Source organism: Paramacrobiotus metropolitanus, unplaced genomic scaffold (assembly GCF_019649055.1).
Source record: "Paramacrobiotus metropolitanus isolate TYO unplaced genomic scaffold, Prichtersi_v1.0 Parri_scaffold0000018, whole genome shotgun sequence".
NCBI lineage: Eukaryota > Metazoa > Tardigrada > Eutardigrada > Parachela > Macrobiotidae > Paramacrobiotus > Paramacrobiotus metropolitanus.
Window position 1 is genome coordinate 123,437 of NW_026570238.1, and position 27,919 is coordinate 151,355.

At 41.7% G+C, this 27,919-nt stretch overlaps 4 protein-coding genes across 6 annotated transcripts; 2 read left to right on the plus strand and 2 right to left on the minus strand.

The window, feature by feature from the left end:
- Window positions 1-626: 626 nt before the first annotated feature.
- On the plus strand, window positions 627-10,614 carry LOC129585967 (E3 ubiquitin-protein ligase TRIP12-like). Of its 3 annotated transcripts, none has more exons than XM_055478922.1 (20): window positions 627-779; window positions 1,757-1,888; window positions 2,207-2,628; window positions 2,753-3,265; window positions 3,432-3,626; window positions 3,798-3,982; window positions 4,051-4,239; window positions 4,384-4,783; window positions 4,848-4,965; window positions 5,070-5,226; window positions 5,354-5,528; window positions 5,670-5,850; window positions 5,927-6,045; window positions 6,125-6,436; window positions 6,665-7,981; window positions 8,136-8,814; window positions 8,976-9,174; window positions 9,235-9,564; window positions 9,671-9,992; window positions 10,154-10,614. In XM_055478922.1, the coding sequence occupies exons 2-20, from the start codon at window positions 1,827-1,829 to the stop codon at window positions 10,348-10,350; spliced, it is 6,072 nt and encodes a 2,023-aa protein (XP_055334897.1). In that variant the 5' UTR covers window positions 627-779; window positions 1,757-1,826; the 3' UTR covers window positions 10,351-10,614. The 3 variants fall into 3 exon arrangements, with proteins under 3 accessions (XP_055334897.1, XP_055334900.1, XP_055334899.1); XM_055478925.1 differs by lacking the exon at window positions 627-779 and adding an exon at window positions 912-1,047; XM_055478924.1 differs by lacking the exon at window positions 627-779 and adding an exon at window positions 1,127-1,362.
- LOC129585968 (N-alpha-acetyltransferase daf-31-like) lies at window positions 10,483-12,199 on the minus strand. Its single transcript, XM_055478926.1, has 5 exons — window positions 11,896-12,199; window positions 11,719-11,817; window positions 11,599-11,657; window positions 11,325-11,528; window positions 10,483-11,083 (listed from the first exon to the last, which is right to left on the minus strand). The coding sequence occupies exons 1-5, from the start codon at window positions 11,914-11,916 to the stop codon at window positions 10,711-10,713; spliced, it is 756 nt and encodes a 251-aa protein (XP_055334901.1). The 5' UTR covers window positions 11,917-12,199; the 3' UTR covers window positions 10,483-10,710.
- A 954-nt stretch (window positions 12,200-13,153) lies between these two features.
- Window positions 13,154-17,580, minus strand: LOC129585816 (CCR4-NOT transcription complex subunit 3-like). Its single transcript, XM_055478690.1, has 15 exons — window positions 17,311-17,580; window positions 17,107-17,174; window positions 16,960-17,034; window positions 16,793-16,885; window positions 16,570-16,698; window positions 16,362-16,457; window positions 16,000-16,222; window positions 15,662-15,753; window positions 15,472-15,599; window positions 15,330-15,391; window positions 15,011-15,187; window positions 14,270-14,948; window positions 13,854-13,989; window positions 13,612-13,737; window positions 13,154-13,522 (listed from the first exon to the last, which is right to left on the minus strand). The coding sequence occupies exons 1-15, from the start codon at window positions 17,333-17,335 to the stop codon at window positions 13,346-13,348; spliced, it is 2,286 nt and encodes a 761-aa protein (XP_055334665.1). The 5' UTR covers window positions 17,336-17,580; the 3' UTR covers window positions 13,154-13,345.
- A 6,821-nt stretch (window positions 17,581-24,401) lies between these two features.
- Window positions 24,402-27,822, plus strand: LOC129585673 (transcription factor sox-3-like). The gene is made up of 3 exons (XM_055478450.1): window positions 24,402-24,849; window positions 24,983-25,065; window positions 26,683-27,822. Exons 1-3 carry the CDS (start codon window positions 24,672-24,674, stop codon window positions 27,205-27,207), a joined length of 786 nt encoding a protein of 261 aa, XP_055334425.1. The 5' UTR covers window positions 24,402-24,671; the 3' UTR covers window positions 27,208-27,822.
- Window positions 27,823-27,919: the final 97 nt, after the last annotated feature.

Sequence of the window (27,919 nt, forward strand, 5' to 3'; positions counted from 1 at the left end):
TAAATAAAATAATGTCGTAGGATTCCAAATTAAGAACTAGACATTCATGTCATCAGCATCTTATAGCTGCTTATTTGTGATAGTATGATGTTATGTGTGTATGTATGGTACTATTGGTACCTTATCGGTAAGTACTCCAGAAAGTTATTTCCCACGCTTTACTAAAGTTCACTTCTTTATTTCGACAACAACGAAAAATAATTTTGAAAGGGAAGCGTTTTATTAGCTATTTTACTCACAATAAGTACAGTACTTATGTCTTATGGTTAGTGAGTTAGTTCTAACAGTCCCGTGTTAGATTGCATCAAGTCGTCATTACATTCATGTTGTGCTTTTATCATAAAAAACCCATGTATATATATATATATCCAAAAAAATGCAAATCCATGTCCATCCATGTAATCCATAACCATCCATGTAAAATAAAAATCCATGTCCATCCATGTATAGGTGGATTTTCTATGCTTTTATATAATTATTATATTGAACTGACCGTGTACTTCCTAGTACAAACATACGCCGATGCGTACGACCAATGCGTACGGCGTACGCTTGCGTCAAATCATGTTGCACGCTTTGGATGAGCAAAGCTCGTTCGTTGCTTTTTCGTTGATTTGTAACAAGCTCAAAGCTGGAAACAAAAAGTCGATGTTTGACGAGTTCAGAATAAAAATGTAAATCGTCTTATTCCACAAGAAAGACTCTTGAATCCATGCGTTTTTCAAAGATTTTAGCAGAGAACTGTTTTCAGAGACTTGTGAGAGAGCTTGAATGTTTTGGTAAGTTTCCTGCTGCTCTGTGGTATTTATTGCTAGGATGAGTGAATTCCGATTTTTTAAAGAAATAAGTTATAAAAGAAATTGACAAAAGTAATCGTTATATCGCCGTACGGATGTGTGACAGGCTGAAAGCAATGGCAAAATGTCGCGGTCTTGCAGTAATTGGACCGTAAAACAGAGAATCGTAACAATATGAACGTGGTGAGAAGTGGCGTCGTAAGTTCCTGCGTTTTGTGACGAGTATCGATCAGATGCTGGAGACTCAAAGGTGCCTGCTGACCTTGTCTGTAACCTACTGGCAGGGGAAGCTGGTGATCTCGGATGAGAGTAAAGTACATGAAGATTCGCTGTGAGAATTTTAGGTTTGGGGACTTTGGGCTCATTTTATGTAGGCCTTAACAATCTTTTGGCTCATTTTGAATAATTTTTATTATGACTGCGAATACTTCTGTGGTGTGCTTCTTGAACTTGAAGAAGCAGAAATGTTTTTGTTAGCTGCATTATTAGCATAGTAATATTAGGGCAAGTGCAAAAACCAGTTCTCAGCTTCTCGTTTTCCCTGATTTCTGGAAATAACTTTTTAGTAAGTAATAAATATTATTAATTTAGAATTTACAGAAACAGTTATTGAAGTGGTCTTAATTATGTCCTTTCGCGATACTTCAGTTTTATCATTTAAAGAGTGATGGTGTTAGGTTGTTCGTTTTTCGAAGAGCTTATTTGTCACGGCGGTGTGGTTTGGTTGTCCAGAAGCTTAGTGTCCTAGTCGAGAGTTCAGTTTACAACAAACTGATTTCCGAATGAAATTGCAAATTAAATTGCCTTGATGATTCGAACCAGTTTGAGTTTTGACGTTTGTGTTTTGGTGTGCAGCGTGGCAGGCAATGGTTTATGGACCTCATTGCATTTTTCGTATTACATCGCGGCCCGAATGCATATTAAGCTGATATCATAGCAATTTCGACTTTGCTTTACAGGACGCGTAACGAAGTCATTTCCTGGAACAATTTTTCGGCGACTTCATGAACACCTGCGGGGAACTTATTGATGTCATCGTCAAGCCATCCTGCTAAGGTGTCGTCAACAGGCACGGGTGCATCTTCGTCAGAGTAGGTCGCGGGCTTGTTCATTACGTAATTCGGTCTTTCCTGATGATGTTGTTAGCTCTGTAACCAACGTAAACAATGCGCACGTATGGCAATTACGATGGACAGCAGTCTGTGAAACTTTTTTTCGCTTTGAAATCTGTTGTCACAAAATCTTGGAAAAGTTTGCTTGCAGTAATGCATAAAATTTTATCTAGTAGTTATGCTGTAGTGAGTGCGACTATGTTTTCAAAGTTTCTAAGTAATTTTTTTTTAATTAATTGAGGGTGTAAAATCGTTGTTTCCTGCATGGATGGTTATATATACTTTGCTTATTTGCAGTGCTGGGAGACGCGGAAGTGGAAATGTCGATGACGAGTTATCTTTACGTCGCAGTAGTCGTATAGCATCACGATCGAATCCTTCCACATCCAAATCAACTTCTCGTACGCCATCTGAAGAACCAACCGCTAGCAGTAACACGATCAAGCGTCTGTCCACTGTGGGTACAAAGCGAGCGAAACAGGACACGGGCGGCCCTGTGGTTAAAGGCAAGGGCAGATCCAGATTGCCGAAGCACAGTAGCGCCGGCAGTAACAAACTGAACGAAGAGCTGAAGCAACCACCCGTTAAACGACCGGTTGAGAGCGAGGACGAAGACGACGGCGACGCTGCTCAGCGAGGACACAATCTGCGTCCCAGAGCGCAGATAACGGCACCTCTTCGCCATCTCCGCAGTCGGAAGGTGGATAGGTCTCGGGAGGGTAAATGGTTCATCCACGCTCACTTTCGTAACTGTTGATTTTAGAACTTCTTATTAGTCGCTGTTTGGTTTGAATTATCATTACCGTTTGTGTAAGGGCTGATGAAATTAATGCCATCCACTAGGTGTAAAGCAAACATCCAAGCGCATGGGCGCAGCGCTACACAAAGCGGATTCCGTGGCAGACGTGTCTTCAGACGAGACGACTAACAAGGCAGTGTCGACGAAATCGTTCCCTGTCACCCGAAGCCGCACCGCCAAGGCTGTTGTTGCACCCACGGAATCCACAGCAGTAGCAACTGATATTGCTGACGACACCATTGGCAGGCGGGTTCGAAAGCATCACGTCGATAAGCGTAATCCGTCCAAAACAGGAGCGGCAGTGGCGTCAGTGAAGCGTGCTGCCAGTCCGGTGGTTCAAAGTTTATCAGCTACGTCGAAGAGCAAGAAGGATAAGGACAAAAAGCCGTCGGTAGCGAAATCGTTATCTGTAAAAGCCAAAGCGGCATCCCTATTGGGCAAAGACAGTGGCAAATCTGCACAGCCAGTAGAGCAGCCTATTCCGACACCTCCTGGTGTTGCATTGGTTAACAGCATGGCGCAGAATAATTCGAATCGTTCTGCTGCGAGTGATTCTGGTAAATATTTGACTCATAAAAATGTGAAACAATAATTACAAACATCACATAATGAAATGATTATTTGAAAGACGTCTGTAACGATACGTAGATATTGTTACTTTTTATACGTTATTCTTCAACTTTTTTTTATTGACACAAACGTTTTGTTTTATTCGTATGATAGCTGGCCTTGCCAGTAACATATTTTCCGCGTTGGGAGATTTGGAGGCGCTTGGAGGAGACGAATTTGATGTAAATCGGCTGCAGGCATTGTTGGAAGCCCGTGGACTGCCGTCATCTCTGTTCAGCAATCTCGCTCCTCGATTCCAGCAGATGCTTGGTCGAATTGGTAGTCAGGCTGGAGGCAGTACGCAGTGCTGTAAGTTGTGTAAAGTATTTCGATGGATCTCGTGAAAACTTTTTAGGGTTGTATTGCTGTAAAATGACAGCAAGTTCCATTTAGGTACGATACTTGTCTTGGCTTGTATGTTTCCATCCTACTATTACTGTGATTTCCAGTTTTGAAAATAATTAGTTTTGATGATTTTAGACAACAAATGTACGCAGTTGCTGACCGCACTGAAGGGCACTGATGAAAGTGCTCAGTTGGCTGCTGCTTCGGAACTGTGTCAAATGTTAGTTATGGGTAACGAAGATACACTGCACGGATTTCCGGTTAAACAAACTGTTGCCGCACTGACGGGAGTAATCGCCGGGGAAGGGAATTACGAACTGGTATGTATAAGTACTGAATTTCTTGATACTCAATTTGCACATTTCGAGTACTGTACTCTTGTTTATAGGTGACCCAAGCCTGTCGAGCTCTGTCATACATGATGGAATCCTTGCCGCGCTCTTCTACAGTTGTTGTCGGGGCAATTCCAGCATTTTTGGATAAGTTGCAGTCTATCGAATACATTGACGTTGCAGAGCAGAGTCTGGTTGCTTTAGAAATGCTTTCTCGCCGACACACCAAGCAGATACTACGGGCGGTAAGTATATTTTAAAACGTTTATTACTTTCTGGATCTTGATTTTTATATTTTCAAACGGTGTGTGAGTATCATTTACGGTGCTTGACATATTCGTTTGCAAGTAAGTAAGTTCCGCGTTTGATTTTTTTGTTGCCGGTTGCAGAATGGAGTCCAGGCAGTTCTGAATTACATTGAATTTTTTTCTTCGACTGCCCAGCGAAATGCCCTAATGATTACATCCAGCTGCTGCAGTAATTTGACGCCCGAAGAATTTGAATTTATTCAACCGGTGTTACCATTGCTGAGTCAGCGATTGGCCCAAGATAGCGACAAAAAATGTATCGAGAACACCTGCGCGGCTTTCTCTCGTATTGTGGAATGTTTCCGCAACGATGCCGATCGTTTACGGGAAGTTGCCGGACATGGATTACTGCAGAATATACAGCATCTTCTTATCACTTCTCCGTCAGTGCTGAGCAGTCAGATCTTTATTATGGTTATTCAGATGCTGACTCATATTTGCACTGCCTGTCCGGATTTATCGGCACACTTGCTCGATAACAGTATGTATCATGGCTCCAGATACTCTTTCGAATTTTCGGAGGAATAGTGAAAATTTTGTTACAGAAATTACGGAGACGTTGTGTTTCCTGTTGACTGGATCGTCCACATTGGGGACGCGTGTGGAATTGTCAAAGAGTGCTCGATCACCTCAAGAAGGATATGAATTAATTCGACTTATAGTGTACGTAATACTTCCGTCATATTTCGAAGCATTGTATGTTAATACGAGGCTTTGAACAGGCTTTGAACGATCGTAGCAGGCTTTGAACTCAGTTGTTTTTGCAGTGCTTTATTGCCGGAACTGCCGACAGATGGAATTTTCGCTGTCGATGATCTGCTGCGGAAAGTTTCCGGTAGTAGTGATCAGCAAGTGATTTGGTATTGGAAAGACGATTCTAATGCCTGGATACCGTACACGAATACAGAGTGCGCAACAATTGAGGTGTGTACCGAAGCAACAGCCGCATTCTAACCACTAACAAATTTGCCATAGATTTCGCCCAGTCTGTTAAAATTTCCTGGTTCATTATTATTAATTCTCATGTGTCACTGGTTTTTGTTCGCTTCAGAATGCTTTCCGCACGCACCAGGAGGACGTACTGATTGATACTCCCCAGGCTCAGTATGTGATCGATCTGGTGGCTATGCATCAGATTAATGAGGATACTGGAACGTCGCGCGAGGTTAAACGACAGGAGGTGGTTCCTGTGGCTAAATCCCTCCGCCTCTCGGCACCTGTTGCTCGTACGTTTTTTTCGATTTACTTTATTACTGCTAGAAATTAATCATTTTGTTGGGTTCGTGACGTAAAGATGTCATTGTTTACTTCATTCAATCGCTTCCGTTATAGTTATGGGATTAATTAGCTGCGAGCTATGTTTGTAGAATCGTGTGATCCTAATGTTGCCATTTTTATCCGCAACCTGTTCTGCGTGCTGTATGAAGTGTACAGTACCTCAGCTGGAGCGGCTATCCGTCATAAATGTTCAGAAGCCTTACTGCGCATGACCTATCACGCCAGTCCGGATTTGCTGGCTGGTATCATGCAGCGACTGCCCGTATCTAGGTATGCCCGTTATCGGGGCTTACTTTAGTCGCAACCTTAATTTCCGATTTCTAACCACCCTATTTTTCTTTTTCAGCAATATTGCTAGCAGTTTGGCTACTAATGATATAAAATCTGTGATTCATGCCATCCAGCTCGCGGATCTGTTGATGCAGAAGCTACCGCAGACTTTTAGTGTTCATTTTCGCCGTGAAGGTCAGGAATAGACAATTTGCAACATGTTTTGCGTTCTGTAACAAGTATGCTAAATCGGTGGTTTATTTCTGTGTGATAGGTGTGGTGTATCAAATGAATTTGTGCGCGAAAAATGAAAGTGTCATATTCAGGAACCATAATAACGACCCCCTGAATAGTGACACACGAGAGCCCAGCAATTTATTGCTTTCTTCGTCTGAAAGCTCGCAGCCCTCATCTTCGGACAGCGCAACTCCGTCTTCGTCGAATCGCGGAGACACATATGGGGATAACAGCGCAGGTGGCGGCTCCCCAGCAGCACGCAGTAAAACCCAGACAACGACCCGACGATCGACTACGCGACGTGGCAATTGGACAGCTCTTACTACTGGACGACGTCGTCATCCAGCAGGTAATTGGTTGCACGTTTTTTTTAAGTGTTTTAAATGGTTCTGACCGCTTAGGTCATTTGAGATTCATACGCATGCAATCTTTGTTTTTATGTTTGAGATCTGATTGCGCATAAAAGGTGTGAACAACCGACCTGTTTGTGATATCTTTGAGTGTGCAGCCTCATTGATTGTATTTTTAACTGTTTGCTAAACGTTCAATGTTGTTGCGCACCTTTGGACTGTAATAGGTCCAACGGAAACTGCCTCGAATACGGATGTCGGCTCCAGTCCACCGATAACGGATCCTTTACCACCGCCTCCACCACCTACGACGGGGACAACACCGTTGAACCGTATAGCTTTGGCTCGCATGCGATTAGCGAACGAAGGCCGTGCAGTTTTGGATCGCCTTTCTTCTAGCTTATCGACTCCATCCAGTAGTTCCTCTGCAACGCCTTCGGCTCCACCAGCCAGCACGGTTTCAATGCAGAATTATCGTCATCAAGCTACGGAGTGGATCAAAGCCCACGCGCAGAAATTCCTTGTTGACTATATACCCGGTTCAAATTCTTCCCAGTCCGGCTCCTTAGCGGTTCTCAATGCTTCAGTTGAAAAATTGCGTACGGAAAAGGAACTCACGGCATTGAAAGAAATCAAGCAAGTGATTCTGGATGGGAATGCCTCTCCGTTTGAAGTCATTCACAGTAATGTCATCGGAACACTTTTGCGGTACCTTACGCAGGCGGAATGGCTGGATGATAATTTCGATGCTAATTTAGTCGTTAAACGCGCTAAGCGGAAAGCGAAGTTTGAGTCAACGGGAACGCCTCGCCGCAGGAGGCTTGCAAGATTTCTGCATGTGTTTTTCGACGGTCCGTCCGAGGAAGACGCGGAATCCAGCTTTGTGAACGTGTTCGATGTCGCTGACTGCATTGATTCGGTGCCAGCATTCAGTGCCCTGGTCTCCAAATTGAGCGCCTGTGTTAACCAGCTGGAACAGTTCCCCGTACGGGTAATGGATTTAACGGTGCCTGGGGTATTAGGATTGGGTGCCGCGGGCGGGCGGCATCCGATCATGCGAATGTTCGCACATAGTCAGTTGAAGTGTACTCTGAGTCGTCATCCGGATGTGACTACCATTCGGGAATGGAAGGGAGGCATGGTACGAGTAGAACCGCTAGCACCCATTCATACGATAGAACGCTATCTGGTGGCACGAGGATGCGGAAAAAGTGGGCCAGCGGATGATAATGCGCCGGATACGGATGAGGTATCCGATGAAGATGAGCTGGATTCTATGTCGATGGCTGCCGATGCCGCTCGGGCCAACGGCCGGTATCGATTGGAGTTATTATATAATAACAACGTGCTGCCATATAACTGGAGTCTGTATCAGTGTATTCGACATTTTGGGAGGAGCGGTAATGGAGAAGATACGGATGGAGATTCTGATTTTGGTGCCGGTCAGATGGCACTGTTTAGTAACACGCATACGATACATTATCGATTGGCACGAGATGAAGCGGCAGCGCAGTTGGCTGGAAGTGGACAGAATGAGCAGAATAGTATGTACTGTTGCTTTTTGGTAAACATACTTACTCGTATTTGCCAGTAAAGCAGTGATGTATCATGTGTTTAGGTTGATCAATATGTTAACTTTAATGCTGTGTATATAATTATGTATGGGTTGGTATTCATTGTCATCGGTTCTGTTTTTAGATGACGCCACTCCGAAAGGAGAAGAAGACCGTAATAATACGGTATGGGAAACAGCCATTTGTCCACCTGTTGAATCAGCTCTTGATACGCAGTTAAATACGAAATCTGCGGAATTTGTTACTATCAGTGATCCTTCTGTGGAGGTCATTACATTGCTGCGCGTGTTATTTGCGCTGAATTATTATTGGCCGGAAATTTATCAGCCCCAGTCGAAACTTCTACCCCGCCTGGGAGAACTGGAATTTTTGAACAGTAAATTGGTAACGAAAATGAATAGGCAGATGCAGGATCCTATGATGGTCATTACGGGTCAAGTACCTTCTTGGATGACTCAGATTGCCGTTTATGCTCCGTTTCTCTTTCCCTTTGAATCTCGTCTGCAACTGTTTTTTCTTACGGCATTCGATCGGGACCGCGCTATGCAGCGTTTAATGGACACCAACCCCGAAATGGCGCTGCACCGTAGCAATAGTCAGCAGAGCTCGTCCAGTGGACATGATCATGTCTTGCCGCGCATCGAACGCCGAAAACGCGTGGTTTCGCGGAAAAATCTTCTCGTCCAGACCCAGACGATAATGGATGAGTACGCCCATACCCGGCAATTTTTGGAAATTCAGTATCAGGAGGAAGTGGGAACTGGCTTGGGACCAACGCTCGAATATTATTCGATGGTGTCCAAGTAAGAAAATGGTTAACTTGTAGTCTTTAAGAGCTGTACCTGAGTGGAGCTTCAGATTCAAATACGTACTTCGTTTGTTAGATTATGTTGGGTTATAGTGCCACTAAACGAAAGGTTCGATGCATTTGTGTTTGTATTTTTAACTATGACATCTTTCAAAGGGAATTCCAGCGAACCGAACTAGGATTGTGGCACGGTGCTTCCAATCATATGTCGACTGGACCTTATGTTTACGCCCCTTGTGGATTGTTTCCCAAACCAATTGGACAATGCACCCTTAAAGCGCAAATGACAGAAATCGAAGGAAAATTTCGCTTGTTGGGTAAATTTATGGCAAAAGCTGTGATGGACTTCAGAATGGTAAGCCGTGAAATCTTGCCATTGCTAGAATTACGTAAGAATGGTTTATTCGGTGTTTAGACGGATATCCCATTCAGCCCAGTTTTCTACAAATGGATGTTAGGCGAAGAGTCCAAATTGGGTTTATCGGATTTGGCGCATATCGATCCGGAAATGGCGAAAACTATGGAAAAGCTTTATCGTATTGCACGTCGAAAAAAATGGCTGGAATCTGTTAGTGAAATGGGTGATCGGAAACGAATGGGCTCGGATGAGGAACTATTGTACGACGGAACATCAGTGGATGATCTGTGTTTGCATTTCACTTTGCCTGGTTATGATGATATTGAGCTATGCCGCGGCGGACGAGATAAGGCTGTCAGCCTTGAAAATTTGGAACAATATGTCAATGTAAGACGCTTTGCATTCTTTTCAAATGGTCTACCTTTAAGTGGCATTGCCAGTTTTCTGAAGTTAAGCATGCTTGGAAGTAATCATTTTTTCATGTTCATTGCAGCTTGTTGTATATTGGTACTTGAGGGAAGGCGTGTGCCGGCAAATGGAGGCATTTAGGGATGCCTTCAATGCTATCATCCCACTGAAGCATATTCACCTGTTCCGTGCTGAAGAACTGGATGCCTTGTTTTGTGGTCATGGTGAGCACATACAGGAAGGGTGGGACGTGCGAACCCTGACGGAATCTTGTCATCCCGATCATGGTTATACGGTGGACAGTCAAGCTGTGAAGTGGCTCTTTACAGTTATGGCCAAGTACAGTGCGCAGGAACGGCGTGATTTTGTGCAGTTTGTTACAGGATCGCCTAAACTGCCGGTGGGAGGTCAGTTCAAAGTTGCATTACGAACTCTCTACGACATTATAGTGACTAGTTCTTCTCGTATGTTACAATATGCACCCGCAACAATGTGGTTGATTAAGTACATGTTCGGTGAAAGTTTTATTGATCACATTCTGCTTTTGTTGATTGTTATTGCACTGCAGGTTTCAAAGCCCTCAATCCACCTTTCACTGTGGTGCGAAAAACTGTAGCCGGCGATCAGAATGCGGATCAATTCCTGCCATCTGTGATGACGTGCGTCAACTATCTGAAATTACCTGATTATTCCAGCATGGAAATTATGGCCAAGCGGTTGGAGACAGCATGCAAAGAGGGTCAGCATTCGTTTCATTTGTCCTGAGCTGGCTAATCTGTCCTTGTAATAGTGATTTTATCAGTGGAATCACCGTTGAGTGCTTGGTTAATATAGATTCTTTTTGCTCACTGTGCTTCGAATATTATACGGCTTTGTTCTAAGTTGAGTTGTGTGCATTTTATTTTATGGGTTCTTCTTCTGTGTGTACTACCGTTCAATACAGTGCGTAAAGCTAAATTGTCCTTAAATTTGTCTACTTTCTTTTTACTAAATAAATCGATCTAACGAAATAAATCAGCAAATGGCTAACCAGTTTGTTATAAAAAAAGCAAATTACTTGGTTAACAACCACGTAGTAAGAAACAGGTTAAATATACCGATTTCATACGGACTAGGGGTTGCATATTATTTTCGTTTCTTGTGTTTCTTCTTCGTCGCACTCGGTTGATCTGAAGCAGTGGTGTTTTCTTTGGATGCCTCTGCAGTTTTTCCTCCAGCAGCAGCAGAATCTTTGTGCTGATCAGTGTCAGCGGCGTCAGTCACTTGCATCCGGGAGACGTCATCCGTCACCGCCTGCACCGACGGCGCGGCTTCGATAGCTGCCGCTGGAGCAGACTGATTCTCTTTGCCCTGCCGACGATGACGGCGGTCAACTTGAAAAAACTTTACGGGATGCGGCGGCTTGATATCCAGTTGGCGTGCCCAGTCAACTAAATCCCGACGCATCGCGTACGCGTCCTCGCCGTCGGCGTAGTATTTCGGTTCAGTTTCAGTTGTCCTACGAAAATAAATTCATGCTTTCAAAATTCAAGAATCTTCCATTCCGGAAGAAAACGAAATTTGGTTCGATAAACCATACAGCATAAAAATAATTGTAATTTTTCAACCCATCTATTAAGTAACTGTTAACGAGCAAAACAAAAAAAAGAAAATTCAATGGAAAAAATAAAACAAGCAAGAAACAGTGCCATGCAATATTTGCTTGCGCACTCGTGAACCCAATAATAGCTTGGGCTTACTTGAAGCCCAAAACAACTGAGTAGAGATGGTACGCCGCCCGGTTGGACACGCGCACGTGCAGGCTGACATAACGACAATTGTAAATTTCCACCATGGCGCGGGCGGTTTGGTTCATCAGCTTCTGCGCTAATCCCAGACGTCGATATTCCCGCTGCACAGCCAGACTGGTGATGTGTCCGTGGGGTTCGTCGTCGTCTTCTTCCCTGCACAGCACGAATTGAGTATGTTACAGTTTTTACTGAAGGGAAAACAACCTAGCTCGTGTCAACTCACATCTTGGCCAGAACATAACCAACTATACGCTGTTTATCATCTTCGGCAATATAGGACAGCTGCAAAAACAGCACGCTAATTGATACATCCGAAGGACTAGGGATCTGAGGCGAACGCTACCTGTGGCCACGACAAACCGTGGTACATGTAGTATTTTAGTTGGTAATTCTCCGGTAAACACAAGAGATTGCAGTGTTGCATATTCATTAAATCCGCCACCTTCAGGAAGAAAATATTTCAGACATGACACCAGTTAAGTACCAGTACTTCAATCTAGCGAAACCAGGGATAACGCACCTGTGCACATCTTATATTCATTTCGAGAGGCTGATGCAAAATCAGGATTAAAAACAAAGAGAAAACTATATGCGTTCGTCAATAATCTGACAATTAACACCAACAGATTCACTTGGGTTACTAAAGTGTGGAAAACGAAAACAAAATTATTACGGAAAAGTGAAAACTCGAATCTTCGTCGACTGAGTACTGTAGCAAAGTCGCTGACTGTAGTGTACTGCACACTGCACAGTATTTGCTACTAACCCGCCACACTGTCACAGTATGGAATCTTTTCCGTCAGGCCTGCACACTGTTGCAGGACTTATACACTATAAAAAACAGAAAGTGAGACTTTCTGTATAAGAGTGTATACGGCTTGTTTCTTGCACGGTCTATGGGGAAATCTGTAACCAAAATGTTACACCCCTGTGATTGGCACAAGTTAGGGGTGTGGTTTACGGTATGCCAGTTAATACGGGCATACTGCATAGTCAGCATAGCTGTCGCTAGAATGTGGTTGGGCTAATAGCCTAATAATTATAGAAGTATGTATTCCATGTGGTTTGTATCCAGTTTCCGTTTATCCCGATTATTTCCCTTTCCCATCCAGGCCTGACGGAGCTATTTCCGTAGGAAATGTCACTTTAGTGTTTTATGGATAAGCGCGGAGGGGTAAGTACCACTACGATCTAAAAGAGAGCCCGATGTTATGGAGATCGACAAATTTCTTTGACTGGGTAAAAAGCCGTCAAAAAAGTCAATATTAGCAAGAATTAAGAATAATTTGAGACTTTTGAGTCCTGTCTCAGTTTCGTTGACTGTAATGATAACCATTGCGGTACGCTTCTAGCCACTAGGTAACACCTTACCCGGTACTCGTATAGATACCGTAGAAGAGTAACAAGACTGCAGGTCCGCAACTTCGCAATCCCATACGAACAGCAGTAGCTGGAAACGTGTGACGCGGCATGGATGAATATTATGCTGGCCTGATGAATTTTAGTTAAGATGCTTGATAAAATGTAAAATAACTTCCAGTGTTAACTATTAAAATATACGAAAAACAGCAAAGTGCGATGATGACCTTTTCCACATTGCATGCAGGTGGTATCGTTCGCAGTGCTGCTTTATCGGTGAATTATTTCATGGCACTGACGCTGTTGCATATGTAGTCTTAGCAATCCAAGCTAACAGAATTTAGTGGATACCATTATCACCAGTTACATCTAAACGAGGAATGTGAAAAGAAACCGCTTTTCCGGTCAGTCAGGGTACGTAAAGAAATTACGGCCGTGGTATCTCGTCCCAGACGAAAGCGGATTACTGGCGGACTACCGGTTAAAGACAAAATAATTTTATTATCACAAACGTAAAAATCTATTTTGCTAACCGTGAAGGACATTTCTATAAAACCTAATCTTTCAGTCACTGATTTATACACCTGTCATGCATCTCATACTGCAATTTTTTACTTCAGCAAACTGTCCTTCACAACAGAAAAATACGGAACGGCAGACCACGAAAAGTAGTCAGCGGAATGGTCGTAACGGTCCAGGTTAACATTTTCGAGGTAGCAATATTCGAAAGTAAAATCTTCTTTTTCCTGCTCCGACCATGTGTCCAAATCCCAGAGCACGTAGTTCCCCTGCGAAACGATAGGAGAAAACGGAAACTACTGGCCCTAGCTAACAAACTGCAACTTAACAGGAAGAAAACAAAAGAGGTATTGCTTACTCTCTCATGCTGGTCGCAAATTTCAACTGGCTCCTCCAGTCTTCTAAACCAGGAGTTCAGCTTCTTATGAAATCGCCAATATTTTTCTTTCAGCGCAGTAGCCGCAAACAACTGTGCCAGGCTGCCCTAAATACAACCCAGAGTAATATAACGGCATTTTTTACGATATTTTGACCCATGCAGAATTAAAATAATATAATACGTACGTTACGGCAAAACAGTAAACTTGCAAAGCACGATACCTCTCCAAAATAGAAAATGTAAAACAGGACGTCCGTTGCGAGGTTAGCATAAAATTTCCTATCACAGATAAGCGCCAAAGGAGGACTTGCCGGCCATCCAGTAGGAATTGGGCAGGGTACACAAGGAACTACGGATCTGAAAATATTACAAAAGACGGTCAAACAGATATATAATCCAATACTGTAATGGTGAAAAGGAATCATGTGCGATTGATGCTGAGAATCCAACAGTAACAAGGAAAATCAATCAACAACAGCAAAAAAAACTCTAAATTCTTTAAAAGTATAACATGAGAAAATAATTCTATACACGAAGACGTGGTGCTACAACAATAACTTAATAATAACGGCTACAGTAAAACAACATCAAAACCGGAGCAGACGATCTAGATTATATGATGCTATGTAAATGACACCTTCGTCTTTCAGAATCAGAGGGCTTCGGTGGATTACCAAGGGCCGCTTCAAGTCCACTATGCTGCAGCAAAATGTCCCTACTAGCTTCATCCAGACCCAGTACCCTTCGCCCAATTATCGGCGCCAACTGCGACTCCAGTTCCACGCGGGTTATATACGACTCCACAAGCCTTCTGGGCGTCGTATTTGGCAGCGCTGCCGCCGTATGAATACTCGAATGCAGCGATCCCAGTGGGGTAAAATCTGTCCGGTCTAAATCGAGATCGAGAGAAGAATGTCTGGACTGACTCCGACTGCAATCCGCCTGCAAGGTCTCATCAGTTATGGATGCGTTATTATTATCCACAGGCACCACAAACGATGACCACGGGTTCCGCACATCTTCCGCTCGTGGCAATCCGAGCAACGGTGGCGTACTGGGCGGAGGAACAGGCTGCACCGAGTAATGCTGCTCTCGCACGCCGTTCTGTATTGTCAGTTGCGTGGCTTCCGGCAGGGGTTCCTTGGCGAGAAGCGGTTCGGGTGTGCAGGATGGACTGCTACTCGTCACTGATGGGGTGTAACTGGATCCAGAAATACCGGTCGGTATGGGTGAAGGGGACTGACTGGCCAGCGCCACAGACTGCTTTTTCTGAGGTTTTGCGTGAGAATCTCCGTGCGGCCTTTTCCATGCACTTCCTGTATGAATTTCCAAAAGAACGGAATCACCGGCTAATTTCGAATTTTCGTGCGCGCTGTACCTCTCATCAGAGCGGCAGCAACTTTCGAAGGAGGTTTCGGCTTGAAAGCCGGCATGTTGCCCTTAACCGCCGAGACTTTCTTATTTACAGGTTTTCCCAAAGAAACAGGAGGATTATGCAAAGGCTGCTTGACCACGGGCAAAGGCTGCTTGACCATGGTCTGCGGTACGGCTCTTGCTGAAAATATAAACTGGATAAAATGCCTCCAGTGGAACTGGTATCAACAACCACGACAACCTTTTATTATACACAGCCAAATATCAATGAATATTCCTATTGAGATTTACACAGAACACATTCATATACCGGTAGAGTTTACCTACAACCGCCGCGTACGGCTTCAGCAGTGCAGGCGGTGCAGTAGGATTTGGTGTTGCAACCCTAAAAAATGTTTGCGTTAAAAAGGTACTCCAGTAAGGAGTACCCTTAAAAATAATAAAAAACTAATAAGTTTTTGTTACATCGGTTTCGGAGGAACAGCTGCCGGAGCAGCTGGTTTTGTTTCAACTGGCTTCGTTTGTGGGGCTGCTGAATTTACAGCTGTTAAAGCAGGGGAAGATGCCGGCTTCACCGTAACGGGTTCCGTCGCCTGAAATTAGATAACAGTCCTTAATGCCTGCTAAAGACCACTTGAAACATCCCTAAACTCACTGTAATTTCTGGGGGAACTTTCACTTTCATTTCTTCGGCTTCTTTTGGCGCTACACTTGGTTCAGGACTGCTGAGCACACGGGATTCAGTACCTAAATGTCACGTAAACAAATTAAATCAAGACGTTTTCAGCATTACAGCTGCAACACACTACTGCAGCAGATTAAGAATAATGTACTGCGTTACAATCACAGTAAACCGGTAATACCCTACCAAGTACAAAACAACCCAATTAAGAGCAATACTGCAGCGAATATCCATGGATAAGACCAGTAATAAAGTATAACCCATTTTTGACCTTTCTTGCAACCTTTCTTTTCTGGGATATGCCGTTTTACCTGTTGCCTCCTCCAGATCTATTCCTGCATAAATATAGGTGACATCTTCCAAATGCCCTTCCTGCACTTTACTGAGGTAAAAATCGAAGTCATCCGTAACAGATTCAGCGAAATCGGGATTTATGCTATCATTGTCCACCATACGCAACATAATTTCAATTTTCCCAATATGGTTGCGATGAGATTCCATGACCTGCTTCAGAAATTCGGCCTTTTCCAATTTCTGCAAAATACAGACCGTCAAAAGAAATTCATGTAACTCACAGCAAAGATCTATATCATCTTTAAGACTTCAACCATTAATACCAGCAAAAATTATCACAATGAGAAAGTCCGGGCCCGCTATCAAAGAGCCGCTCTACCTCTTTTTCCACTTTCTTTTTCTTGCCGCCGTTTGTGAGAACTTCCATTTCGCTTTCAAACTGCTCCAAATCCCGCTGCATTTTCTCAATAAATTGCTAAATAAACATTCAATTAATGCCTTCAAAATTAAAATACAGTAAAATTGTGAATCTAACAATTTTAATATAGAACAAATCACGAAAAGAACGTCAAAGCATCTGTACATACAGAAAGTCCAGCTCTAGCGTCGTGTTTCTTCTTTAGACTAACGTCAACTTTGATTTCCTGCGCCAGACCGATATCGGAGTACAACTTGATTTTAGCTTCCCGTTCAATGTCCTTAAATTTTTCCATTTTCTAAAACAAGCAGACAAAGCAGAATAAAACAACCAAGCAAAACCGATACAAATTAATTAATAATAATTTTTAAGAAAATTGCCGCCTTGCTTACCGTTTCGATATCACGTCTGGCTTTCAAGAGGGGCTCTTTGTCTTTTAGTTCGTTGCTGCTGGAAATCCATGTTTTAACTTGGTCTCTTAGTCTCTAATAAATCACAGGATATAAAAAAGAAAGCGAACCCACGGTGAACTGGCGCTTGATTACAATGGCACACGCACCTGCAATTTTTTTATTTCCTTCTTCAGATCTTCCCCGAACTTTTCCTTCAAGCTGGGATTGGATGCATCTTGCAGCTTTTAAGGGGAAAAAATCGGTTAAAAACCATATCACAGGGATAAGTAATTCCTCAATTATAAGCGTGTCACCTTAGCCCAGATTTCGTCAAAGATTTCGATGCCTTCGTAGATCTTTTTGAAGGTTCGATCCACCTCGGCTGCCGACAAAAGTATTACAGCAACATTCGACCATCAAAAATTCTGTTTCAATTTTCACATAAGCTAATTAACCTGGGCAACACCTCAACAAATTCGCGCACCGGAATTTTTTAAAATCAAGTTGTTCGCACGTACCGAGGAGTTTTCGTTTGTCCGACATGGTTTCGCTGCGGCAAATGCAGGAAACAACTCGGATCTACTGAAGTCCACAATGGCCCCAAGGTTATGGGTGATCAGCTTGCCACAGCGAGCTCCTACATATTTTCAAAATGTTCCCAAAGGTTTCAAATAAGGGAAATCAATAAAGGGATCCACAAAAGCGGCGACAGATCTGGGTTCCAGAATTACATTCGTTTGAACATGTTCAAAAATAAGATTTCATTCTGAAAATCACAGCTAGCAGCTTACAGCTGATGATGAGTTGCATTTTTTTCCAGTTTATGATGCGGCCAATGTGATGTCATTCCTCTAGCTCTGTGCAGTTGTGCACACCGGCACAGGTGACTACGCCGAAGTTAACGCAATCAGCAATATGACGTATTTCCGGCCCCTGTTTTATTGTTGTGCTAAAGGAACCAAACGTTCCGAAATTTAAGCCGAACGCTAGCTAATTACAATATCCCTAATTTCATTATACGTTTGGCATTTTTTTGCGCAAAATTTGTGAATGAAGCACAACAATAATTCTGCATTTTGCGGCACTAAATTATAATGAAAAACTCAGCATCCGGCGCGCGGGCCACCTTTGTGCCTGAACGGCGTATCGTGGCTCTTTCTTTGCTCCACGGCAAATGAAAATTGTAGATAGTGGGTCGTTTTGAATTCCGCCATTCAGCTATCGTAACAATTAATAATATTAGGTACTTACTTACGCAAACATCGCCAGTATTCTATCGTTCGATTAGTGCGTAAACTGTTCCGTATGATTAATCCTTCTGATAATTAAAGTGCATGCTGACATCAAAAGCGGTATATGGATCTGCATTACAGACATTGGCAAAAGACGTATAATGACAAATTATTCTTTAGTATAAACCATATACAGGCGTGCAATTAAAATAATTATTAGGATTTAACAATAGTTATTATTAATTAAATGAGAAATTAATTGTTGTCAGTAATACGGTTTCAGTTACTACATGCACAGACAGCAAATTCAGAACATCTTGAATGTATGTATTATGCTAATTCCAAGTGACTAGAACGTAACAATGACTTCCGGCTGGCCATTTTAGACGTCCTACGCAAAGTCCAAAGCACCCATGTGTAATATTAAATGGCCGGTAACTGCACATAGTGCATACCAATTACGGCCACCGGTCTTCCGCCCCTGTTATGCTACTCATTCAGCCGCGTTCACAGTCATGAAGAATAGGAAACGTCCTTCGCGATGCCTTCAAGGTGTTGTTACCGCGCTAGAACGTGTAATTTTGTTTTGGCCTAATCACATTTTCTTGACTGGGATGAAAAGTATTCAAAGGATTTAGCGTAATAGAGGGCGGTACATTGCAGGTGGGAACTAGGCAGGTAGCGACAGACGACATCCATCGAAAATGGGCGATATGCAGTGTCCACCAAATGAAGGTGGTTGTTAATTTTCTATTGATTTCATATGCGTATACAACGACAATGTAGAATCCCTGCTGCTCATCCAACGTTTCACAATGCATACTTCGGCTAACCGAAGATATCAATTTCATCGATATTTCTGGCAGCCGAATTCCTCCTACCAAAGATTTTGGAATGCTAGAATGCAGCGTGTACGAGTACTGTAAGTATTATAATAAATATTGTATTTGTTACTGTATCAGTGGACACAGTGGAACTTCATTACTGTAAAAATCTGCAAAGCATGTTAGTTATTATAAGAGTAAAATGTATAATTTTGATGTTTTTTCTGTGCATGCAAAGCGTGCCTCATACGAATCACACTACCGGAAGTGCAATTTCAGGGAAGCTTTAGCGCGATTAATAACGACGACTGAAAACATTGATTTGCAGTACTTTTACGGAACCAAGCATGCTTACAAAGTTTGGCCTTTGATTTTGAAAAATTATCATTCATCTAAATCACTACTTCAAAAATTTTGTTGCATTGACATTGTGGAAGCTAACAACTGTAAAGCACCATCCCAGACGCACTGCAAAAAACGCTCATATCAATAACTTTGGGTAAAGTGTATCGCAAAATGCATATTAAGTTTGTATACTGTAACGAAAAAGCGGCACTGTGTAGTTGATGTGTGGAATCGTCGGCTAGATGCCATACGAAGCTGGGTTCATTGATCATCACAGCTGGAGGCCCAAAGGTGCAATGAATGGTCATCATAATTCTGATTTTGAAGAAAAGGTGTTTCTCGGCCGCGCAACCGGGACTGACAGGAAGAGAGCGGAAGGCGTTGATTCCCACTATTGAATATCTGGTTCACGCTGTCCGCCCAGCAACAGCCATGATACACTGGCAACAGTCAAATATTTCCCATTCTTTCATACTTCGTTTTCAGCGATAATACAAAAAGAATTGCGTGTCGCATTGTTAGAGCGTGAACACTGCACATGAATGCCGTTTGCACCCACCACGAAGTGCTCCATGCCTACTGAATACAATGTATAATACTCCGTATAATATATGAAGAACGGTGGCACTGTAGTGTTTACTCGGGCGCAAAGCTCGCAATTTCCAGTTTAATTCTTGATGGAAGAGAAAGCCTGATAGAGAATATATTTCAAGCTGACTATATGGATTTTATACATCATATTCAACCTGTACACAAAAGAGCATAATATGCTGATTGTATATTCTGAACAAAGGCCATGCTTTTCCCTTCGATGAACATGAATAGCAGTTGCGATACCGGCATCAATATATTCCAAAATTATTATTACTTTGCCTTAGTGTTACAACTGTTGTAAATCCACCTGCATGCATTTTTACTCGTATTTAGAATGCGAGATTACGAGGTGTACAATTCACCGGGTGCACTGACAACTATGAGCGCAGTTTGCCTTTTAATATTAGTTATATTGCTTGTATGTAGATAGCACCAGTTGGATGCTCGTAAAAAAATGCTTAAATGCAGCAATTTGAGAAGCTTAAGAAATATATATTTTATGTGGAAATCACCTGGATGTAAAATTTTAAGCTCGTATTAGATTCCTCATCTAGACAAGAAAGTGAATATTTAGTGTGCCGGAGCTGTAATAACTTATTGCTCTTTCGGCAAACTTGGTTTTTTTAACTGATGTACCCGGCCTAATTCAAAAGACAGAAAAGAACGCAATATATTTTATACAGTTCTTTAATTGCAGAACTTTAGGATAGCACAAGGCAACCAGATTGGCAAGTTATATAAATACTAAATAGTACATTATCCGATTCGTTAATGTACCAAAGCGCCACAATATCATAATATTTGCTTTTATTCGCTTATAACAGCATTTTATAAAATTTCGTTGTTTTTTTAGCTTGTTGTTAATGTTTGTTCTTGTTTTTTTATTGTACTGCACCGCAAAGGTCACTACACTAGAGCATACCTTGTACCGACCAATTCAAAGCCGGAAATTCGAACTGACCAGTGAGATCGAACATTCTTTGTTTTCGTCATTGGGACTTTGTTATTTTATACGGCGGTTTTCTTGCTTTTTCCGCTGATTTTGAATGATTTTGGTTTATAACGGCAAGAAAAAACAACCTATCCTATCATGTTTCGGTTTCAGTTTGAATGCTAATTTAAAAAAAAAAACAGAGATATTGTCTCTGTTTGTTTGATATTGGTTAACCCGTATATATCAATACATCAAAGAAGGACAAATAAAATGTGTATAAATAATTATTTCGTTATTGCATATATAACAAGAATTTGTTGCGACTTGCGAACGGTGGTGCTGCTTGCATTAATATTATAAACACTTACAATGTGCATGCAGCCTCTGGCGACACAAAAAGAAATTGTAAATCTAGCGCTTTGTCTGCTTGTGAATTAACATTACGGCACAAGAAAACAGCCAAAAACAAAGCCATAAATAGCCGGCATTGACGCCGGAACAAGCGCAAAGTACACGAACAAGTTTTCAAGTATGTTATGAGTTTTAATACTGACGGCAATATTAATATCTTTATGGGTGACAGTTGCAAAAGCTGACATATTTATTATTGTGGCCGAGTCGTCTTTACAACAGTTATGGTGCAGTGCGGCACATACACAATACATACCGTAATACACAATATGATATTGCGGTATTATATTGATGGCTGATGGCTTAAGGGTATAAATACACTTGTACAGCAATGGAATAAGTCAAAGCGAATGAAAGAACCGGATTCATAGATAGTGGAGTGACCTCAGCCATGCAGACCGAGTCACCAGGGGTACTCGTATTCTTTGATTGATAAAAACTAAATGAAGAGAAAAACGCTGGCTTTTCACTAGTGTACTATTGGCATTCAATGGCAATTGGATCAAAGAGAGGAAGAATGCCCTGGAAAAGAGGGAAGAGGGCCAATTAGACCCAGCCAGCATGTAAATCGGTTGGCAGCTTAATGATCTGATAATTTGTTCGATGATGTTTTGAATGGTTGTCAATGGATTTCCTAGTGCGGTTACATGTGGGACGCCCGGAAACGGTTGTTGCTGCAACGGGGGAGTGATGCTCTTTAAAATTTCATTATGTAGCCATTATCTTTGCCTTTGTGTGCTTTGTTATTAAAATCAATTTCTTCCCTTGTCTCTTTGTATCACTACCAGTCATTCTCTTCACTTCAACAGCCCATGCTCCCAAGACACAAACTACACATGCAGTGCACATTCGCCCAAAGAGAGCTTTTCCGGCGCATTTGCATTTCGACTAAATTGAACTTGATACACAGTTTATGTGCATGTTGGTGGCATACACGATGGGTGCAAGCAGTTTTAATGGTTTTTGCTAATATCGCTTAATTTAGAGTTATCTGTTTTAATGAATACGTATTATAAATGTCAAAACAAGAAAAGTTAGTTGATCCGCACCGACGGTGAACTGTACTGCTACAGTATTAAGTACCTTGCGTGCCGTTACTCTCGCAGATCAACTGTTCGCTGCCAGCGCATTTATTTAATAAAGTTGTTCACCTACCGCACAGTTATATTACAACGTAACTTTTTTTCAGTACTAAAATGCTTCGGAAGTTTGAAGCATAATTTAATAAAATAATGTAAAGCAAGTAATAAATCTAGTCGAGTGATTCACCTAGAATATTTTCTAAATCTTTATTTCCGCTTTCTGTATAAATCATAAATCTCGCATCGCTTTCATGGTAATGAGTTGATAACTTGATACCATTCCCCTGTAAATTGTAATTTACCTAAATGTAAAAATTTAAATGAATTACTCAAACCGTGTTGACCGTCTTACGCCATGCTGCGCCCCATGTGTGACCTGTTTCTATAGCCGGCATTGCAAAGTATGCATGAAACAGTTATGCGCATAGTCTCCATTGTACTGATAACAATAATGGCAATTTCTTTCTTTCTGCAGCATTACGCATTTATGGAGCGCATATTATTTGCACAGTATAATGACTGTTTTTTACAACGCATAAAGGATCTTTTGAGCCAAGGAAAACAAAGATATAAATGGAATTGCACGCTTCTTTGCACCGGTATCAATCGTGCTGATGAGGGCTAAGTGCCATACCGCAGCATTAGATTATGGATGGCACTGTGTATATGGCATGATCAACAATTCTGGGCGTGAATGGTGCGAGTATTGAAGCTGGTACTAAAAGTGCGATTAATCTCCATTTCACTGAAACAGCCTATTGTAGCATATTCGGCTTCCTTTTGTACACATAATAGAAAATGCGGCAAAGAACCGCGAAAGACAACAGGTGTTCTCCCTCCAGGTTAGGTCAATTGGCTTGTATCAGGGTAAGAAATAATTAATTGCCATTCGACCAAAATATGTGCAATTAATATGATGGCATTTAGTCAGGCATAATTCTCCGCTATTGATAGTTCTATTCTAGCGACACAGTGAGCCACTTCTCGTGTGAAAATAATAGGAGAAAATTGCCATTAATTCACGCTCACAGAGTTATAATGAAATCTTTTATATCGAAACCAGCAACAAACTTGGCTCAAACAATTAATCAAATGTTTCTGAACTAACATTTCTATAGGTGACAAGGCAGCTTTTTTTGACATGGTTTATGATCACAAACGACCGCCAGATTTCCTGCATTGTGTTAAACAATGTCTGTCATTTTTGTACTCACATAGTCGACAATCTGAAAGACCGGCCGTCATTGTCAGTATAAATAAGATTTTGCTGATAGACTCGATTACTGAAAAAACATGAAACACAATCGTTCCGCTATGTAAACTAGATTGCATACATACAAAGTAACTATCGTACGGGAAACACGTGAACGCAAGCGTACGCAGAAATAGTGTATCTGTATTTTATTACCGAATAATGCGCGAGTACTGGCGATACTCGCACCACCTTGCTCGCACTTTTTAAACGCATAAATATAAATACTTTTGCCATTTTATTATAATCTTATGTGCGTATTGCAAACAATAATAATCGTAAACACTCCTTTTTCATTTTTCAAACAGTTAAAGAATTCTGATTAGCCTTTCTTTGAAAGATTCCGAAAATTTGGATGTATTTCATTTCCAAACAAATGGAATTGGCAATTAAAGTCAATAAATCCAATTTGGGATAATTTGAGTACGTAAGCGGAAGGTCGGGCTCATCGGTTCGACTGTGTTGTGTATATCAGTATATAAAGGTTGTGAACAAAAAGGTTTGGTCGCTTTTTGCTCGTTTCCGTGATTCTGTTTTATATTGTAATTTAAACAATATATTACATTCTATATTATAATTTATATTGCACGTAATTTAAAATTAATTATACCACATTGTAGTTTTGAGTGCAACGACAGTTAATACTGTTTTCCATTTTTTACCGGGTGCACTTTTATACCCACATTGTTTACAACAGCTAAGAAAATTACAAATGTTATGAGTATTTGTATCACAAAAAAAATCGTGTATATTAAGAGGACTTAGAATTAAATATGGTTTAATAAGTATAACTGTATAAGTAAAGTGATAAAGGAATGGCCGAAAATCTAGAGAAGCTTTCTATTGGTTGCCCGGCATACTTCTACTCTTAACTCCACCTATCTCCGTATTGGCATGTATTGTGTTTACGCGTGTTTTAGCCGCAATTCCTGAGACCAGACTGCATTCAGTAACCGCTATTGCTGCGAATCAGGAGTGTAGTTCACGATCGGACATCTTTTTGTATTTTCGACGCGGCGATTTAGTTCTTCACCGGTAACAATCGGGATGTGTGTTGGCTTTTTCTGCTGTAAATTCAGACTGATTGCCATTGCTGTAACCAGTAAACAGTTATATTCAATTGATCCATTGACCGGAATCCAAATTACGGATCTTCTTTTGATAATCGGCCTTCGTAATTAAAATCGTACTCCATACCACGGATCATGCAAATGGATATGTCTAATTCCCCAACATCCCCTAAATCTTCCACCGGCAGCGAGAAAGGCGATGGTCACATCAAGCGACCCATGAATGCCTTCATGGTGTGGTCACGTGGACAACGCCGCAAATTGGCCCAGGAAAATCCCAAAATGCACAACTCGGAGATCAGCAAACGTCTAGGTAAGACGGGATACTTACTAACCTGAGTATTCTGTGATTTTCTACATAAAATCGCTTTTTTGAGGAACATTACTAGCATACCAAACTTGAACTTCAGTAATTTTCAAAATGTGTGGTTTTTTGGTATTTGCAGGAGCGGAATGGAAGATGTTGAGTGACTCGGAAAAGCGTCCATTCATAGACGAAGCGAAACGGCTACGTGCTCTGCATATGAAGGTAAGCCGACGCTAGACAGTCAGTCTGCCGCTTCTGTTTTCCCATTCAAAGGAATACCGTATACAGTGGCGGCGTTATTTTGTGGGCACGATTATTTAGCACGATCACACGCCGTATACTTTACAACCTATGATAACATTGCTGCTGTTTGCAAGCGCCTATAGCTCATAAAAAAGCCTTTCTCAATAGTTAGAACAACAAACTTGAACAAACAGTACATAAGTAAAAGGTTTTATTGATGTTCAGTCCAAAGTTTTCGCCTGGTTAAATTTATGAGTTATATGTGCCCGGTTGAAATTATCAAATCAGTGAAATATGGAACTGGAGATGAGAGTTGAATTGTTTGAGCAAATAAGTATAGAGATAAAATTGGAAATTGCTGTAAATAACCCGATAAAGCTTTTATATAACAAGACAAAATGGCCATAGAGTATCGATGTGCTACTGTTTAGCGATATAAAGGTGATTTTAAGCCCAATGGTTAAGATGATAAGGGCCAAATCGGCTGGCGCCGTTAGGCTGCCACATTTATGACAGCTGTCCTACAATGGACGGATTGTTCGCTGTGATGCAATGGTCTGTTTTAATGCCAGTGTTTCCGCAATTCATCAGGGAAAAGAATAAATTCTAAGTAGGTTGCATTGACTACTGAGAAAATGCTTCAAAGAATAGGATGTATAATTAGCCCAATGGTGCGGCATACAAGGATGCGATAATCGCGGTCAGCGTGGACAATTCGCCAAAACAATGTCCCATTCATTCTCTCTCAATGCCTCTGTGCGTCTTCCCTCTATGTCTCCCTCTGTCGCCGTTAATAAACATCCTAGTTAACCTATTCGCTCCTTCGAAGAACTGTTTATGTGTTCAATTAACGCGTTCGGTTGGGCCGGTTACAGTGTAGTTGGAATGTCTTCTCGAATTCTTCGCGAAAAATAGTTTTAAGACGACCTAAAAATATCTAATTTAGTCAAAAATATCTAATGCCAAAAAACGGATAGATAATTGTAATTTTCCCGGAACATTTCTTTCGTGATTTAAATTATTATAACTACAATTTACTAAATTTTACTGCCGTTTTAGTATAATGAACTAAAAACTGAGTGAGTTCGCATTTTTGCTGTATAACCGTCATCAAACAGCCGTCAAGCATGACCTGTGCGTAGACTATCATTATCTAAGCTGTTTAATAGTTTTTAAAAATGGTACACATTCTATGCCATGTAGCAATTGTGTTTGTAGAAAGTCTGCATTCTGGTTTTACTATAATTATAAGAATTTATGACAGACGATAGAACATAACGAGTTCAATGTAAACGGCACGGCAGTCCGACATCTTTTGCCGCTTGTGACCTTTGTAGTTGTACGATGCGTAAGCAGTGTACAGCGGGGAACGAATTGGGGTCGGCATCTAAGTAGAGTATGTAGGTTGCTTTCAAAGTATTTGGTTCCGCCGAATTCAGTCAGGAATTTTTTAAGCATCTTATTGGTATTTTATGGTCCTAAGATTAGATAAATCAGCTTAAATTCCGTAATAACAAAGTTTGTATTATATGTTTCTAGTAGTGAATTAGTGAATCGGTTTCAATTAGCTGAGATATTTATGTCTGGCTTCCACAGGAACACCCCGATTACAAGTACCGACCACGACGCAAGCCAAAGACTCTGTTGAAGAAGGACCGCCCGCAGTTTCCCTACGGTGTCCCCTTTGGTGATCCATTCCGTTCCTTCATGCCACAAATGTCGGCCGTTAATGAGATGGAAAAAGCTCGCGCTTTCCTCCCACACGGCAGTCCATACAGCAGTAATTTTTATTCAGCAGCCAGCAATGAAATGGCTAAACTGTCGGAAATTGCCGCCTCATCGGCAGCACAATCGTCTATGATGAACGGGATGAATGCCGCTGCGGCGGTCAATCCAGCGCTGTATTCATCCCAGTTCTACCACAATCCACCTGCTGCCATGTCCGCTTATCTGCATCCGGGTATGCAGGCCGCTGCGGCGGTGGCGCAAGCCTGTAGTGGACAACCGATGGGGGTCAGCTCGGCGGCCGCGACCGCAGCCATGAACATGAAGTACGACATGAACGAGAGCCTCCGACGACCGGTGCCCTATGTCTTTCCTGGACAGTATCTCCGCGACTGACCATTATAAGCAACTCTATGGATTATCGGCAAGTGCAGTGTGCAGACAAATTTGTGGCCGGCGTATTTCTTCCTGCAATAACGTTTCAAATGGGATTAAAGCATAACTGTGAGATTTAATTAAGCGATTAATTCTTTTTTTTGATTACTTGTGTACATCGGCTGTATTTTTGTGTGTGCGTTATGTTTGATTTGTGGGATTGGCGACAGAAGCATCTGGCTCGTCTCTTGCGATGGTGTCATTTTCCTTATGGATTCCTTCTGTTGGTCGCAGCGATAACTCGACGTGTCATCGACATACTCAGCGTTAACACTGAAACACAGCCGCTTTGTCATCGATTGAAAATGATACTCTCCTTGAGATTAATCGAAATGGTGTGGCCGCGCGTGCGCTGCGGCCAACCAGAAAATAAGGTTACAGTACTTGTGTGTATATCCAGTTATTCAATTGTTATTTTCCGTTTCGATGCTGTGTATTATTTGATGTCGTCTTTGGTCGCGTTGATGTTCCTAACTGTCTGTAATACGGCTGTATTTACAGGCAGCACATTATTGTTTTTTGATTTCTTTGTCACACGTGAAAAGTTTAAGCAATAAAAATGGCGTTGTACCTGTACAGTTTCCGTTATGACAAGGTATTCAGATAGTTAAGAAGCGTACATATAAAAGACAACGGAAATTATTCATTTTTGTTATTGTTAAAATTTAAGGCT

Excerpts from the sequence above, each read along its gene's own strand:
- LOC129585968 (XM_055478926.1), bottom strand. The coding sequence starts at position 11,916 with ATGAATATAAGATGTGCACAG. Across the intron at positions 11,658-11,718 it reads ACGGTTTGTCGTGGCCACAG|CTGTCCTATATTGCCGAAGA; the intron begins GTAGCGTTCGCC and ends CTGTTTTTGCAG. Across the intron at positions 11,084-11,324 it reads TCAGTTGTTTTGGGCTTCAA|GACAACTGAAACTGAACCGA; the intron begins GTAAGCCCAAGC and ends TTATTTTCGTAG.
- LOC129585673 (XM_055478450.1), top strand. The coding sequence starts at position 24,672 with ATGCAAATGGATATGTCTAATTCCCCAACATCCCCTAAATCTTCCACC. Across the intron at positions 24,850-24,982 it reads GGAGATCAGCAAACGTCTAG|GAGCGGAATGGAAGATGTTG; the intron begins GTAAGACGGGAT and ends TGGTATTTGCAG. Across the intron at positions 25,066-26,682 it reads TACGTGCTCTGCATATGAAG|GAACACCCCGATTACAAGTA; the intron begins GTAAGCCGACGC and ends TGGCTTCCACAG.
- LOC129585816 (XM_055478690.1), bottom strand. The coding sequence starts at position 17,335 with ATGTCGGACAAACGAAAACTCCTCG. Across the intron at positions 17,175-17,310 it reads GGACAAACGAAAACTCCTCG|CCGAGGTGGATCGAACCTTC; the intron begins GTACGTGCGAAC and ends TTTTGTCGGCAG. Across the intron at positions 15,600-15,661 it reads AAGTTCCCCCAGAAATTACA|GCGACGGAACCCGTTACGGT; the intron begins GTGAGTTTAGGG and ends ATCTAATTTCAG.
- LOC129585967 (XM_055478922.1), top strand. The coding sequence starts at position 1,827 with ATGTCATCGTCAAGCCATCCTGCTAAGGTGTCGTCAACAGGCACGGGT. Across the intron at positions 3,627-3,797 it reads TGGAGGCAGTACGCAGTGCT|ACAACAAATGTACGCAGTTG; the intron begins GTAAGTTGTGTA and ends TGATGATTTTAG. Across the intron at positions 6,046-6,124 it reads TGTTCATTTTCGCCGTGAAG|GTGTGGTGTATCAAATGAAT; the intron begins GTCAGGAATAGA and ends TCTGTGTGATAG.